Source organism: Lycium barbarum, chromosome 6 (assembly GCF_019175385.1).
Source record: "Lycium barbarum isolate Lr01 chromosome 6, ASM1917538v2, whole genome shotgun sequence".
Classification (NCBI taxonomy): Eukaryota; Viridiplantae; Streptophyta; class Magnoliopsida; order Solanales; family Solanaceae; genus Lycium; species Lycium barbarum.
In genome coordinates this window covers 105550670-105567527 of record NC_083342.1, presented here as the reverse complement: position 1 = coordinate 105567527, position 16858 = coordinate 105550670, and the positions used below count along the sequence as shown (strand labels likewise).

The following is a 16858-nucleotide window of genomic DNA, read 5'->3' as shown; positions in this document are numbered from 1 at the left end:
ATTTAATATTTATTTATTTATGTATGTATTATATTAATTAAAAAAATTTAATATGTACTTTTAAATTTTAATTAGTTAAAAGCAAAAACTTAATAATAGTCTTTCATAATACTTAATAATAGTCTTTCATAATACATATTTAAAATAATTTCTCTTTGTAAAATAATCTTTATAGTAAACGTTTATTGATACTTGTCCTTTTTTGTAATTTGACACCCAAAAGCACTTTTTTAAGAAGATTAACCAAACACGATTTGCTTATTAAAACAGTCAAAAGCACTTTTCAAACGAATTAGTCAAACACAAACTGTTTCTCACAAAAAATACTTTTTTGAAAAACACTTATCAAACAGTTTTTAGCCGCTAGGCCAAACAGACTCTAAGTCATTAATCCACTTCTCAAAAGTAGGAAACATTTCTGTGCAAGTCATTGGGCTTTCTTGGACAGAGGAATAAATTTGGTAGACAGATGAATCGTTGGAGTACAGAAGTTATGCACATTATTTCCTTTTGGGCAAAGTAGACGTTGGTGATTTCTTGTAAAGATGGTTATTAATGATTTACACGCAGACTCCTCCAATGAGAAATTCTTTCACTAGGAATATTAACAAAATTGGTTAAATGGAGGATTGAGACTCTCTTTCCAAGCTTCAGCAAAATGCATTTGCGATTACTCTAATTAACAAAGTATTTATGGTTTAATCTAATGATTCAATTATGTTTTCTCGTAGAAATGTCTTTCAAGCTAAGGCTATGGACTTTCGTTAAGGAAAATAAATGACGGGTTAAGAAGTAAAATATGAGAAATTACAGTTTCCCGTCAATTGTCATGATAATGAGGAGGGTTGTTGAAAAGATTGATTTGTCTCCAAGTTATATCAAGAGGCAGTTGAGAAATATTTGAAGAAAATGCAGGCATTTCTTTTTTCCAATTTATCCCTTAGAGTTGGCATTTGATTGAAATAACTAATAGTATGTTGAGATCTTTTTATTTTTCCTTTGGTATTCTTTTCATCACCCATTACTTATGTTAAGATCGTAGTACACCAACATTTAGTATGATGCATAATTACGTGGTACTCTTGCTATGTTAACAAATTATAGTAAAAAAAAAATAATCAACTGATTTGAAGAATAAGCTGTTTTGTTGCCAAGCTTCTTGTGGCCTCAAAACTTCCTGTGGTAGCCTTCAAGATTGTTGTCGTAGCCTCAACAACACTAAATAGCTTTCAGTCAATTGCGCCATCTACGAAAAATTAAGGATGAAATACCAAAAGCGAACGTGGATTGACAAGGTTATCTGAATTCTTAGATTGCTGATCCTGACCCAGTTAGTTGGCTACCTTAACTCCCACCTTGTTAATGAAGGCTTGATTCTCCACAGTCGAAGATCCATCATTGGCTTCACAATGTATGCAGTTCAAGACAGTATAGAATTCGTGTGAAGAAAGGAAATAAAATTGAACTTGCTAAATGAACTGTAAATCCACGGTTCAATGGCTATCATCTAACAAATCTATATGTACACAATCCGTAGCAGATAAAATACAGAAAGTGGTGCAAGAGCACGTTGTATATAATTCATTTCCAGACTGCGCAGCAGTCTTTATCCTATCTCTTTTAGGAGTAATAATAAATATATGCTGCTAGTGCTAATAAGATTCGTTTTTCTTTGAAACATTTCTGGGTGTTAGTTTTCGGATACCGGAAAAAACAATGTATGCATAAAGTATCTTTTTACTCTAGTAGCATAGGGGAAATAGCGGTAAAATCCTTGAGAATTTATATAACTTGGAAGGGAAACAATGTATCGTCAGTTTAGGAAATTAATTTTTTTTTATTTTCTGAATTTCCTAAAATGTTACTAGTACATATTTACACATTTACAGCTTCAAATTCACCTCTATTATGCCTGCTGAATTACTCCCAATCGACATCAAAGAAGCCAGCATCTTTCATTTCTGAGTAGTATACATTCTCCAGATGCAAGTCATCCTCCTGCACACATGATTTAGAACAGAGCATGTAAGCTTTTACAAATATCTTAGTGTACAACTATGTAAATCTATTGGATAAATAGGTTTAAGTAAGATTCCTGTTTGAGCTTTGCAGGTCAAGGAGATGGAGGGAAGAGGATGAATAATGAATTTATGATACCTGGAGAAAGTCCGCCAGAAAAGTAACATACAACAGAGGAAGGTACATGGCGTGGTAGCAGATGACCGTGATATTGTACAACCTGTGTTGCAAAATGAGGATGTCTGAGTAAACTAAAAGTAGCTGAAGCATACACCATTCACTGTGTTTTAACCAACTTCTCATTGCAAGATCATTATTAATATAGCATGAAAAAGACAATGCAACTTGTTCAAGTTACCGCTGTTTCATGTGTAAAAATCAGTTTATGTGAAGTTGAAAATAACTGTTTGGATGTGATAGCAACGAGACAATTGATTTCTCCATTTGCACTTTATTACAAAGTTTCTTTTTCTGGTCTATATCACAACTTTTGTCATACCCTTGCGGAGAGAAAGGAAAATCTGTTGTCTTTGGTGAGACAATATACATTGAACTTAAAGATGTAGAGGACCCTAGAAGCTACATCACGTTTTTCTTAAAAATCTTTTTCCCCCAGTTTAGTTGTAATTATAAAATTGCATCAGATATCCCAACTTCAGAACTCATACTATTACTTCCAATATGATAATATGAATGGCCTCAAATAATCTTTAGGATAAATGAATGCCCTTAATAATCACACTAGAGAAGAAAGAACATCTGATGACAAAGACTTTCATGCGAATTGACTAAAAGATGCATACCATAATCCAAATCCAGCGCCATGTGCTGCAAGTGCACATGCAATCAAAGCAGTCGCATTTAAGCAAAACGTGATGGAAATATAGTTCTGGAATGCAGGTCTTGCTGCAATGAGAGAAAGATATTAATAGCAAGGATACAATATTATAAGCTCACAAAAGACCCAACATAAATTCATGAGATGAAACTCACCTGGCAACCTTTCTCTCCATCTAGATCGATACATAAAAAAGATGAGGCCATATACTCCAGTTAGCAGCAACTTGTGAACAACCCATAAGGCCCATTGCGAGCCATTGTTGCTAACATCAAACAACTGAATACCAAATCCAAATAGGTAGATCCCCTGGGAGAATGAATAGCACGCATCAATACCTCTAGTATTATAAAATTCACAAAAAGAAGGCGAACTACTCTAAGCAGGGATGAGGGACATAGGAAGCATCGTGGAAATGACGAATGCTGACATGAATCTCTGATCCTCAATTTTTTTTTTTTTTTTTGATCAAGATGAATGCCTGATCCTCATAGGACATAAAAAAAACTCAAAGGCAACTAAAATAATTGAGAACTAGGTCATTCATCTAAAATTTCAACGAGGATAAAACCAGCAACATGACATGCGCCACTGGAACTTCTGACTTTCAAACTCATTTGGCGCCAGATACCTCTTCTTCTTTTTTAAGTGCTGTTTCGACTTAATTAACAATAATAGGGTCTCTGCTCTATCAACTTAAGCTTTCATATGAGGCGATCACACACTTCAACATGGTATGACAGCAGAAAAAAATCCTGGTTTCAAATCTCACCGCCACCAGACAGAAAAAAAAAAAGAAAGAAAAAAAAAAGATTTTCAACGTGTTTGCCGGAAAAAGGACCCACGTGTGACTGAGTGTTAAGCCATAATTATATCAACAAAAATTTCTCCTTTCAGACAGCTTAAACTTTTAAACGAGGCAACCATACACCTTCAACACATATAAGTAGATACTAAAAAAGGAAATAGATGCCTTTTTTCCTTCATGCCCATTTTGTGCCAGGATCTATTAATTCTTTTCAACTAACATTAATTCTTGCACATAAAAATCTCCCTTAAATAAATAGTACGCTATATCAAAGTCGATTTAGTCATCTTCATTACTGGGAACTTTTTGTGAGCTGCAATTAGATTAAAAAAGTAAGATTCTTCGAATGTGAAACATAGAGTTTCCATTCCTTCAAGCACTCCATGTGCTAGGTTCATTGGCTGATCCCAAATCCATTAAGGTTCTAGGATCTAGAGAAATCCATCAACCCCACTACAGGTAAAGCTACATAGATTTGTTCGGAGAAGGAAGGAGTTTTTACTTAAACACATTATATTGCACAACATTGCATCTGCTGACAAATATAGGTGCCGATATCAAAGTATATTTATATGCAAATAAGAAGAAAGGATGAATATGTGTTTCTTAATGATGTTTCTGCTTGTTCTCTCTAATATATGCACCATCCTCAAATTGACTACCTTTTTTTGATCAGGTAAATAATTTTATTAACAATTGGGGAAACCCCCGTACACAAGCCGCATACCAAAAGAAGAGAACCTACACCAAAATATGGTTCTCAACAAAAGAGGTCCAATCCTCTATACAAATAGGAACCTCGTGAGTACACCAAAAAGAGACTAGAGACAAAACACTACTCTGAATTTTTACATAATCAAGCTCCAACCCTTCAAATGCCGTCCTATTCAAATGACCCACATGATTGCTAATGGGGAAACGCTCCAAGCCCTTGGGCTTTTCTTCCCCCGTCTATGAGTCCAACTTTGCAAAGCCTCCTTCACTATACCTGGCATGACCCAGTGCATCCCAAGCAAATTGAGGGCCGCCCTCCATAACTGGTTAGCCACCTTACAATGCAAAAGAAGTGATCTACACTTTCGCCTGTACTTTTACACATGAAACACCAACTAACATTGGTGATTCTCTTCTTTCTCAGGTTCTCCGCTGTTAAGATCACATCCCTTGCCGCAAACCATACAAAGAAACCAACCTTCCTCGGTGCTTTAGGGATCCAACTGGAGCCATGGGGGAAAGAACATTCCTCTCTCACTGGCAACCTCTTATATAAGAGCTAATAGTGAATAAGCCATCTCAGCTCTCTCGCCATCTCCAAACATCCAATAGGTTGGCATTTCCCAACAAATGCATAAAGAACATGAATAGAAAAATATGACAATATGCTCGCTTATTGCCTGAATATACATCCTCCTCAAGTTAAGTGCCGTTCATGATTGAATGCTTTTTTTCTTTATCCTCTTTTGACTATCTTTGAATGCAAATTGCCTCTTCAACTCCTTCTATCTCAGACAGTAAATACTCATTCAACTCTGGGACAACCACTAGGCTGCAAGATGATCTTCCATCTTAACTAGGGGAATGGGAGATCGACAAGTTACTTACTTTTAGGATTAAAGAAGAGAATAAGTTGTATTGATAAGTGACTACTCAGGTCTACATAACCTTTTCTTTTATATAAGAAGTTCCACAATCCCTTCAGTGACATGGACTTTTCTAATACAGTCTAATAAGGATAGTTAGACATTCACTATTGGGCCACAGGATATTATTTTCATCAAGTCTTTAAATCTCTAAGCATATTCTTTACAAGAGAGGAAGTAATTAGCTTCCAACTTCAATTTAAAATGAATCGAGGAAAAACAAAAATATAAGTGAAGGAAATAAAATGAAATTAAGTTTTATGTTAAATTCTTTCAAGAAAATGAAAACAAATTTGAGATAAAGCATTCGATCGCAAGAACAATGAGAAAGAAGTGCGCCTAGATAGATGGCATGTTTGTTTGCTGCTATTGTCAAATTACCACGGCATCTGTATCGTTTTCTAGTTGAGTATATTCTCCTTCCCAGTGCTTTCCCTGTCCCCTCTTCCCTTTCCCTGCAATTTTCCTACATCTTCAACACTGAACACATCGCTTTCGCATTCCCTCTTCCGTTCTCCCAGCCTGAACATATCCTTTTTTTTTGTTATAACATAATAAGAAATTGAACTTCCAATTTTCTTTTTCTTCTACTCCTTACATTATCCTAACAACCGATATATGTGCCTCTAAGCCGTATGAACTTAGCCTTAAGCTATTGCATGACATGGTAACTGCAATGCTAGGCAACAAGAAGTGAAGTGCAGTGGTTAAACAGAACAAGATCATACCTTGAGAAGCATATCCAATCCAACTACAAGTGCTGAGATTAGAAAAGTCTGTGTTAAAGCCTCACGTCCACTTGCATGGTTCCCTTGAAGTAGAAAGGCTATCAAGCTTACTTCAAGAAATAGCATGCCAGATGTTGTGAACAAGGAGATGACAGTCCACACAAATTGCTTCCCTGGAGCACACTCCCATGCCTGTACGTAAAGTAGTTTAAAGAAGATAATGATAACAGATAAATCAATTTATCTTAATTGCAGGTAGATCTTTAGGCAAATGTGCACCAACCACTACAAATTGGACACTCAGAAGCATCCATACCAAAATCGAAATGATATATATTGTATTTAAAGGAGATATCCTCTTCATAGGAACCAAAAAGAACACATGTTTTTAACATATAAGGTAGGAACTTTAGAAAGGAAGAACGAAACTCTCTTACATGGTCAAGCCCATAAAGAGAATCATATAATACATTAGGGACCAAAATAACTCAAAAATTTGCCTATACCAAATATATCATATACGGCACCAGCATCCAATCAGTTCTAAGGTTCTCTCTGGGATCATAATGCAGAAATGCTTTCAAACCATTGGTAGCCCATACTAGAAACACAGTTTGGGCAATAACAACTATCTGTGATATTATAATTCTACATGATCCCATATGCAAGATTTAGAGGGTGTTTGGATTGACTCTTAAAAGTAGCCTATAAGCTAAAAGCCATAAGTTGGGAATACTCAACATTTGTCTTTTGGCTTATTTTTGTACTTTTATGGCCTAAAAGTAAGTGCTTAAAAGCACTTTTTATCTTTGCCAAACACCACAAAAAGTAGAAAAGAGCTTAAAAGTCAATAAGCAAAAGCTGCAATCTCATTCTCTGACAATTAGCAAGCAAAGATGATCATTGGCACATTTCCAAAAGGATCAATCACATGTTTATGAACAATCCTTTCTAATCTTATTACAAATTTACAACAACAACAACTACATACCCGGTGTAATCCCACATGTGGGGTCTGGGGAGGGTAGTGTGTACGCAGACCTTACCCCTACCTTGGGAGGTAGACAACAATTCTTTCTAATCATAGCCGCAAACAACTCACTAACCACGAATTATAGCTAGAAACAAAAGTTCCATTTTGGTAACAGTAAATGGCAATTGTAATTTTTTTTTCAGAGGAACAGTTCTTGCTGCAACTTTATCAGGGAAAAGTAAGAGCAATCCCTTAGAAAGTCGTACATTTTCTTTTTCACTATAATCATTGTGCTAATTCACTAGTCTCAAGCCTAATTTCAAGATGTATGAACATTTATTCCAGGAAGTATAAATCTCAAAAACCAAGAATTACAAAAAAGTTAGTACTCCCTCTGTCCCAATTTATGTGACACTCTTTCCTTTTAGTCAGTCCCGAAAAGAATGACACCTTTCTATATTTAGTACTCCCTCTATTTTAATTTGTTTGTCTTACTTCCCCTTTAGTCCGTTTAAAAAAGAATGCCTTTTTCCTTTTTCGGCAACTCTTTAATTTCAACTTTCCACACGACATGTTTAAGACCACAAGATTAAAGTGCATTTTCTAGATTTTTTAATTTAATACCACAAGATTCAAAAAAGTCTTCTTTACTTTCTTAAACTCCGTACCCAAATCAAAACCAGACAAACAAATTGAAACAGAGGGAGTAACATTTTAACTTTAAACTCCTCATTTTACCCTTAATGAGGTGATTTATAGCCACACAATTATCTGTGGCTTCAAAAGTCATCATTTCCTTCTTAAACTCCGTGCCCGGTCAAAAATTCACATAAATTGGGATTGAGGGAGTAATACTTAAAAAACTAATATTTTGGTACTTGTCTAAATTATATACAAATGCTTTTAGGATAATATTTTTTGATTATGCACCGAACACAAGAAAATAAGTAACAAAAAGTTAAAAAAACTCACATATTTTCCAAGGAAACATTTTCATTCATACCAAAAACACCCTAGAAAGCTGAACATTTTCTTTTTTCACTATAATCATTGTGCTAATTTACTAGTCTCATGCGTAATTCCAACACGTACGAACATTATTCCAGTAAGTACAAATCTCAAAACCAATAAAGTTAGTACTTATTAATACTTCTGAGCATAGGTACCTGAAGAGAGGACCAGACCAAATTGAAGATACTAACAAGCCATAGAATAGCATAAAGAGCAGCTACAACATGCGATCTACCATTAGAAACCTTGGAGAAGCTTCTCTTAGCTTGTGAACCCAAATACAAAACAAACAGTGCTGAAGGCACTATCATCAACACATTATGCCATAAACCATGACACTCTACAAGCCAACCGTACAACCAACCCCCGCCGCCGCCGCTCTCTGCCGGTGTTGCGGAAGAAGACGGTGGTAGCTCCGCCACAATGGATCTCATTTTTTTTTTCAATTAATCAAGAAAAGCCCCAGGTTTAGCTAATCTAATCCGTGTAATTATTAGATGAGAGGTGGTGGTGTTAGAAGATAAACTGATCGGGAGTTTAGAACCGGTGTAGGTAGAAAATAGAATTGGACTCTTTCTATGCTACAGTTTTTTATTTTTTATTTTTAAAATTTTAAGAAAGGTATATATATATATATATATGCCCTTAAAAGTAATTAAATTGAGCAACTATGCCCATCATTAATAATTGGCTTAGAGCTTGTTTGGATGGGCTTAAAAAAATAGTTTATAAGCTGAAAATAATTTATAAGTAAAAAAAAAAAAAAAATGGGGTAGCTTAACTTATTTCTTTTGGTTTATAAGCTGTTTTTTTTAAGACAATTGGCTCGAATGCCCCTCAGACGAGCTGGTCTTTAAATTTTGCCACGATAATTCGTGGTTTTTAACTTTTGCCCTTGCCATCTAATGGAACGGAAGAAAAAGACTGAAATACCCCTACACCATAAACATATAAATAACGAAACCCAAACATAACGAAAACATAATGACCAGAAATCTCCATTATCTTCAATACAACGTCGCAAAAAAGGTAAATACAAAACATATAGATTCAAATTTATTATCTTCGTTGAGTTATTATAATCTAATTGTTCAGAAACATCTGATATTCAACTGAAAATAAACATTGTGGATGACAAAATTTACTAAACAACATCGAATTCATAGAATATATTGTGATTATTATACAATGCTTATTCTGATTTTGATTTTGATATTCATATTCTGATTTTGATTAATTTATATGTTACTTCTGATTATTATACAATGCTTATTGTGTTGTTGTACTGAAATTGTGATAACTTCAGTTGACATAATTGTGAAGCCTCTACATATCCTTATCAGGCAGAGTTTTAGTGCAAACTCTACCTTCTCATAGGCAGAGTTTTTGCAGGGGAGCTCTGCCTTAAGGCAGAACTTAAGTTTGTAAACTTATCCTTATCCTTACCAGGCAGAGTTTGATAAAGCAAACTCTGCCTTAAGGTAGAGTTCTTGCAGGTAAACTCTGTCTTAAGTAAGAACTTACAAATAACATAATCTGGTTTTATAAATGCAGTTTTGACCAGTAGAGTGTTATACCTTAAGACAGAACTTACAGGCATAAAATTTGTTAACTTGTGATTTTTTTTTTTTTTGAAACTCTGATTGTACAGGCTTAACTTTTTCTTAACTTGTGAATCTGATGAAACTCTGCTTGTACAGGCATAACTTTTTCTTAACTTGTGAATCTGATGAAACTCTGCCGGTACAGGCATAACTTTTCTTTAACTATGTCATATTTTTGAAACTCTGCCTGAAGAGGCTTAACTTTTGTTAAATTGTGATTTTTTTGAAACTCTGCCTGAAGAGGCATAACTTTTCTAAACTTGTGATTTTTTTGAAACTCTGCCTGTACAGGCATAACTTTTTCTTACCTTGTGAATTTGATAAAACTCTGCCTGTACAGGCATAAAGAACTTGTGATTTTTGATGAAACTCTACCTGTATAGGCATAACTTTTGTTTAGTTGTGAATTTTTTGAAAGTCTGCCTATACAGTCATAATTTTTTCTTAACTTGGGAATTTGATGAAACTTTACCTGTACAGGCATAACTTTTCTTTAACTATGTGATATTTTTGAAACTCTGCCAGAAGAGGCATAACTTTTGTTAACTTGTGTGTTTTTTGAAACTCTGCCTGTACAAGCATAACTTTTCTTAACTTGTGAATTTGATGAAACTCTGCCTGTACAGGCATAACTTTTGTTTAGTTGTGAATTTTTTGAAAGTCTGCCTGTACTGGCAGAAATTCAGAACGTCAGTAACTTTGGTAAATAAACTTAATTTCACTGTGAAGTCTCTACTTATCCTTATCATGCAGAGTTTGATAACGCGAACTCTGCCTTAAGATGAAAAAAATGAAATTTACAGAACACAAATAAGATGAAAAAAAATAGATTATAAAAATTCATACAAATAACATAGTAAAAACTAAGCATAGTAATATTCCATTAAAAACCATTAACATAGTACAACAACAACAACAACAACCCAGTGAAATCCCACAACGTGGGGTCTGGGGAGGGTAGAGTGTACGCAGACCTTACTCCTACCAAGGTAGGATGGCTGTTTCCGAGAGACCCTCGACTCAATAAAAACATAAAAAGAGGTCAGATACGGCTAAGAGATTCAAAGCGATATGGAAATGAAGTAACGCAAGCGACACAGATAACATAGAATAATCAAAGCACAGGAAATAACAGATAATAGCATAATAGCATAAATTAGAGCACAAGAAATTATACTACGATAATGCGACTATTAATAAGGCAGGGTAATGAGACTATCTACTAGCCTTCTACCCTAATATGGGTCCTCCAAACCCTCCTATCTAAGGTCATGTCCTCGGTAAGCTGTAACTGCGCCATGTCGTGTCTAATTACCTCTCCCCAATACTTCTTTGGCCTACCCCTACCTCGTCTGAAACCATCCATGGCCAACCTCTCACACCTCCGCACTGGGGCATCCGTGTCTCTCCTCTTCACATGCCCAAACCATCTCAATCTCGCTTCTCGCATCTTGTCTTCCACCGAGGCCACTCCCACCTTGTCCCGAATATCCTCATTCCTAATCCTGTCACTCCTGGTGTGGCCACACGTCCATCTCAACATTCTCATCTCAGCAACTTTCATCTTTTGAACGTGAGAAACCTTAACTGGCCAACACTCCGCCCCATACAACATAGTCGGTCTAACCACCACTTTGTAGAACTTTCCCTTAAGTTGTGGTGGCACCTTCTTGTCACATAGCACTCCGGAAGCAAGCCTCCATTTCATCCACCCTGCCCCAATACGATGTGTGACATCATCGTCAATCTCCCCGCTGCCTTGCATAATAGACCCAAGATACTTGAAACTACTTTTCTTCTGGATGACTTGGGTACCAAGCCTCACTTCCAAGCCGGCCTCCTGAGGTGCTTCACTAAACTTACACTCTAAGTACTCTGTCTTGGTCCTACTCAGCTTAAACCCTTTAGACTCCAGAGTTTGTCTCCAATCCTCCAGCTTAGCGTTAACTCCGCTACGAGTCTCATCGATCAGGACTATGTCATCCGCGAAAAGCATACACCATGGCACCTCACCTTGAATTTGCCGCGTCAATCCATCCATCACCAAGGCAAATAAGAACGGACTAAGAGTTGATCCTTGATGCAACCCCATCACAACTGGAAAGTGCTCTGAGTCTCCTCCTACTGTCCTTACCCTGGTTTTGGCTCCCTCATACATGTCCTTGATCACCCTAATGTACGCCACAGGTACACCTTTAGCCTCCAAGCATCTCCATAGGATTTCTCTTGGGACTTTGTCGTAAGCCTTTTCTAGGTCAATGAATACCATGTGTAAGTCCCTTTTCCTCTCCCTATACTGCTCCACCAGTCTCCTCACAAGATGGATGGCTTCTGTAGTTGAGCGTCCCGGCATGAATCCGAACTGATTCTCTGAAATAGACACGCCTTTCCTCACCCTCATCTCCACCACCCTTTCCCACACTTTCATAGTATGGCTTAGTAGCTTGATACCTCTATAGTTGTTGCAACTCTGGATAACTCCCTTGTTCTTGTATAGAGGGACCATTACACTCGACCTCCATTCTTCAGGCATCATTGCCGTCTTAAAGATGACATTAAACAACCTAGTCAGCCACTCCAAACCTGTCGGGCCCGCACTCTTCCAAAATTCCCCAGGAATCTCGTCAGGTCCGGTCGCTCTTCCCCTGCGCATCCTACGAACAGCACCCTTAACCTCCTCAACCTTAATACTCCTGCAATACCCAAAATCTTGACGCCTTCCAGTATGTTCTAGATCTCCCAACACAATGTCTCTGTCCCCTTCTTCATTTAAGAGTTTGGAGAAGTATGACTGCCATCTCCGTCTAATGAGAGTCTCCTCTACCAATACTTTGCCATGCTCGTCCTTGATGCACTTCACTTGAACCACATCACCATTAACATAGTAATATTTAAATATTTCAATAACAACATAATAAAAAAACATCCATGTCCTAAAAAAAAAGATAAACAATATACTTAGAAAAAACAACAAACCACCCCCTATAAAATCACTCATAACCATTATAAATAGCCCCATCATCAACTTGACCAGTGTGCTCAAAGAGCCTTTGCCTGACATATCGAAGTTCTCTGCGTAGATTATCATTGTCTCTTCTTAGAGCATCGTAAAGAGCTCTTAGAAAATCTACATCATGCCTGAGATCAGTGATTTCTCGAGTAAGATGGTGATTCACATTATTATGGTTGTAAGGGTAATTAAAACGAGGATGATCATGTGGTTCCCTGCGATGAGGACGTTGGTATGGTTGAACATCACCATTAGGACGTATATTATTCCCATTAGATGCCATTTTGCAGATGAATATATCTGTTTTTGAGAATGTAAATTGTTTTTTATTTGTTTTCCAAAAATTGTATTGCTTTATATAGAGGTAGGAATTATGAATATGAGCAATTGGAATAACTATTGAACCGGTTGGATTCCAATTTGGATAAGAATATAGACAGTTTTTCAATATTTTTGAATATAAATAGTTTTTCAAGAATATAGACAGTTACTCCATTTTAAATTGTAGTAACTGTTCAAAAGTAAATAAAAAATCTTAAACGGTTTGGATTTCAATTTGTATAAGAAAATATACAGTTTTTCAGTATTTTCGTTTATTTTTTAAATAAGCATCGAACTCTATGACTTCTAGAGTTTGAAACTCTGCCTGAAGATAGCAAAACTCTCCCTGAAGGCAGAGTTTGACTGCAAACTCTACCTTATGAGTCATACTCTGCCTTATAAGGTAACTCTGCCCGAATGAAGAGTTTCAATGAAAATCAAATCTGCCTGAACATAGCAAAACTCTCCCTGAAAGCTGAGTTTGACTGCAAACTCTATCTTATAAGGTAAACTCTGCCTCAAGGGAGCGTTTCAATGAAAATGAACTCTACCTGAAGATAGCAGAACTTTCCCTGAAGGCAGAGTTTGACTGCAAACTCTACCTTATCAGTCATACTCTGCCTTATAAGGTAAACTTTGCTCCAAGAGAGAGTTTCAATGAAAATCAACTCTGCCTCAAGATAGCAAAACTCTGTCTTCTTATCAGTCATACTGCCTTATAAGGTAAACTCTGCCCTAAGAGAGAGTTTCAATGAAAATCAACTCTGCCTCGAGATAGCAAAACTCTGTCTTCTTATCAGTCATACTGCCTTATAAGGTAAACTCTGCCCCAAGAGAGAGTTTCAATGAAAATCAACTCTGCCTGAAGATAGCAAAACTCTCCCTGAAGGCAGAGTTTAACTGCAAACTCCACCTTATCAGTCATACTCTCCCTTATAAGGTAAACTCTGCCTCAAGGGAGAGTTTCAATGAAAACCAACTCTTCCTGAAGATAGCAAAACTCTCCCTGAAGGCAGAGTTTAACTGCAAACTGTACCTTATCAATCATACTCTCCCTTAAGGCATGGTTTAGCATACAACTCCCCCCCCCCACCCCACCCCACCCCAATCAAACCTTGACTATTTTGAACAATTATGCCTTGCACCTGTGTGACTATTGTTTTTTTAACAAGTGCATCTTCTATTTATGCAGGAAGTTTAATAAAAATGGTGCCAACCTGCATTTATATAGCTTTCAACGAAAAATGGGACGCCAACAACTATGTGAAACATGAGACGAACATAATACTTGTAAATGATAGTGTAACTTTTGAAGAATTCTGTTACCAGTTATTTGAGACACATACAGAATATATTCAGCAGAAAAAAGACAACATATGGTTTGACACTAATGAGAAAACATCCAAGGGGATGCGGGTAACAAATGACAAGGATCTTACCACTTGCTTGTACTTGCTCAACAACAATGAGAAATTCAGAAATTCCCGTTTCATAGTAGATTTCAATCAAACTAATACTGAAGGTCAGACCATAGAATAAATTGACAGTCAACTCTGCATTGCTAATAAAGAACACATATTTGTGAATGAATTTAATGGGGAACAACCCAACTCTATTGAACAGAACTTTGGGATTCAACATTACCAGACTGAAATGCTAACTCCAAACCAAACACCTCAACCTCAAGAAAGACAGTCACCCAACATTGCACAAATTGAAAATAATGACTGAAATGCTTCCCAACATCCAGCTTCAATGGGGATTTTATTTTTGACTCCAAACTCAACAGTTCAACAAACAAAAATACAGCCATACAACCAAAGTATGCTTTTTCGCTTATAGTGCATGGATTGAAGGCTGGAAACACTGCAGACCAGTAATGATGGTGGATGCAACGTTTTTGAAATCGAAATACCGTGATGTCCTCATGATAGCAATAGCAAAGGATGGCAACAATAGCATATTCCCTCTTGCATTTGGAATTGCAGACTCTGAGAACAATGAATCCTACAAGTGGTTCTTCAAACATTTAAAGTTTTCTTTTGGCACGCGAGAAAACCTATCAATTCTTTCTGATCGCCACCCAGCAATTGCAAATGCAATCAACCAAGTGTATCTAGATTGCCAACATGGAATATGCATCTACCACATACCGAAAAACTTGCAGAAATATTTCCCTTCTGAAGCGATTCTAGCCCTATTCTACAATGCAGCAACTACATATAAACGGGCAGATTTAGAGAGCTACATGACACGGATACAAGAAATTGACCCACAAGCTACAGAATACATAGAAGAAGAACCACCAGAAAGATGGGCTCGTTCGTTTCACACCAACAAGCGTTACAACATGCTTACAACAAACAATGTCGAGACAATTAATTCTGTGTTGAGGAAAGCAAGGGAGCTTCCGGTATTGGAATGTATAGATTACATACAAAACAAGCTACAAAATTGGTTTTACAACAGAAGATTGGATGCAGCAGGCCCATCCCGTGACCTGACATGTTGGGCTGAAATGATGTTTGCTTGAAAGGTTAAGTAGAGGCTTCACAATGAAAGTAAGTTTATTTTGCCAACACTTGACTCATCCTAAAATAAAATAAAGTTATGCCATTTCAAAGTTACTGAAGTTAAACTCTACCTTAAAGGCACAGTTTTATCAAAACCTGCATGATAAGGTAGATTTTGCAATCAAACACTACCTGACAAGTATAAGTAGTGAAGGTGCAAACTCTACCTGACAAGTATAAGTAGAACCTTCACTATGAAATTAAGTTTATTTTACCAAAACTTGACTCATCCTAAAACAAACTCTGCCTCATAAGGGTAAGTAGAGGCTTCACATATGAAAGTAATTTTATTTTACCAACACTTGATTCATGCAAAAATAAAACAAAGTTATGCCATTTCAAAGTTACTGAAGTTCTGCCTTAAGGCAGAGTTTCCCTGCAAAAACTCTACCCTTTGGCAGAGTTTTCCCATGTGAAGGTAGAGTTTGCACTAAAACTCTGCTTCATAAGGATAATTAGAGGCTTTACAAATGAAAGTATGTTTATTTTACCCATACTTGATTCATGCAAAAACAAAACAAAGTTATGCCATGTCAAAGTTATTAAAGTTCTACCTTAAGGCAGAGTTTCCCTGCAAAAACTCTACCTCAAGGTAGATTTTGCAGTCAAACTCTGCCTGATCAGGATAAGTAGAGGCTTCACAAATGAAAGTAAGTTTACTTTACTAGCACTTAGTTCATGAAAAACAAAACAAATTTATGCCATTTCAAAGTTACTCTGAAGACAAAGATTAGCACTTCAGGCCTAACTTCACTCATTTATATTACTACTTTCCACAGGTAGAAAATATAACTGCTGTCAAATTTATCGTGAAAGATGGAGGTTATCAATATAACATAAACCTGAAAGACATGAGTTGTGACTGCTTGGAATTCCAAACTGATGAGTTACCATGCACATATGCCGTGGCAGTTATAGATAAGAGAAGTTTCAACAAATCTACATATTGTTCATACAGGTTCAAGAAACAAGCCTAGCAAGAGACGTATAAAGGTGAAATCCTATCAGTTGGAAATGAAGACTCGTGGATTGTTCCACAAAATATCAAGGATATCAAAATAAGGTAGAGTTTGCAGTGAAATTCTGCTTTATCCGGTAGACTTTCACTCTAAACTCTACCTTAAGGCAGAGTTTCCCCTCGCAAACTTAGAAATATACTAATGATATTATAGAAGCTTGTCGATTGATCATAGGGCAGAGTTTGATGAGGCAGAGTTTATGATGACTCACACAATTAAGATTACTTATAGATGGACTAAAAATCAAATTTAATTCATTTTCCAATTCCTCATGACCACTTACAATTTAAATAAGAGAATGATTCCACAAAATG

At 36.4% G+C, this 16858-nt stretch overlaps 2 protein-coding genes across 2 annotated transcripts; one reads left to right on the top strand and one right to left on the bottom strand.

The window, feature by feature from the left end:
• Window positions 1-1760: 1760 nt before the first annotated feature.
• LOC132645211 (protein CANDIDATE G-PROTEIN COUPLED RECEPTOR 2) lies at window positions 1761-8622 on the bottom strand. The gene is made up of 6 exons (XM_060362061.1): window positions 8173-8622; window positions 6034-6225; window positions 3013-3166; window positions 2823-2925; window positions 2158-2239; window positions 1761-1998 (listed from the first exon to the last, which is right to left on the bottom strand). The coding sequence occupies exons 1-6, from the start codon at window positions 8449-8451 to the stop codon at window positions 1921-1923; spliced, it is 888 nt and encodes a 295-aa protein (XP_060218044.1). The 5' UTR covers window positions 8452-8622; the 3' UTR covers window positions 1761-1920.
• A 6212-nt stretch (window positions 8623-14834) lies between these two features.
• LOC132644326 (uncharacterized) lies at window positions 14835-15485 on the top strand. The gene has a single exon (XM_060360913.1). It carries the CDS (start codon window positions 14835-14837, stop codon window positions 15483-15485), a length of 651 nt encoding a protein of 216 aa, XP_060216896.1.
• Window positions 15486-16858: the final 1373 nt, after the last annotated feature.

Coding starts and splice junctions, on each gene's coding strand:
- LOC132644326 (XM_060360913.1), top strand. CDS start 14,835: ATGGTGGATGCAACGTTTTTGAAATCGAAATACCGTGATGTCCTCATG.
- LOC132645211 (XM_060362061.1), bottom strand. CDS start 8,451: ATGAGATCCATTGTGGCGGAGCTACCACCGTCTTCTTCCGCAACACCG. Junction 6,226..8,172: donor TGGTCTGGTCCTCTCTTCAG/GTACCTATGCTC, acceptor CTTTACGTACAG/GCATGGGAGTGTGCTCCAGG. Junction 3,167..6,033: donor GATTGGATATGCTTCTCAAG/GTATGATCTTGT, acceptor TCATTCTCCCAG/GGGATCTACCTATTTGGATT.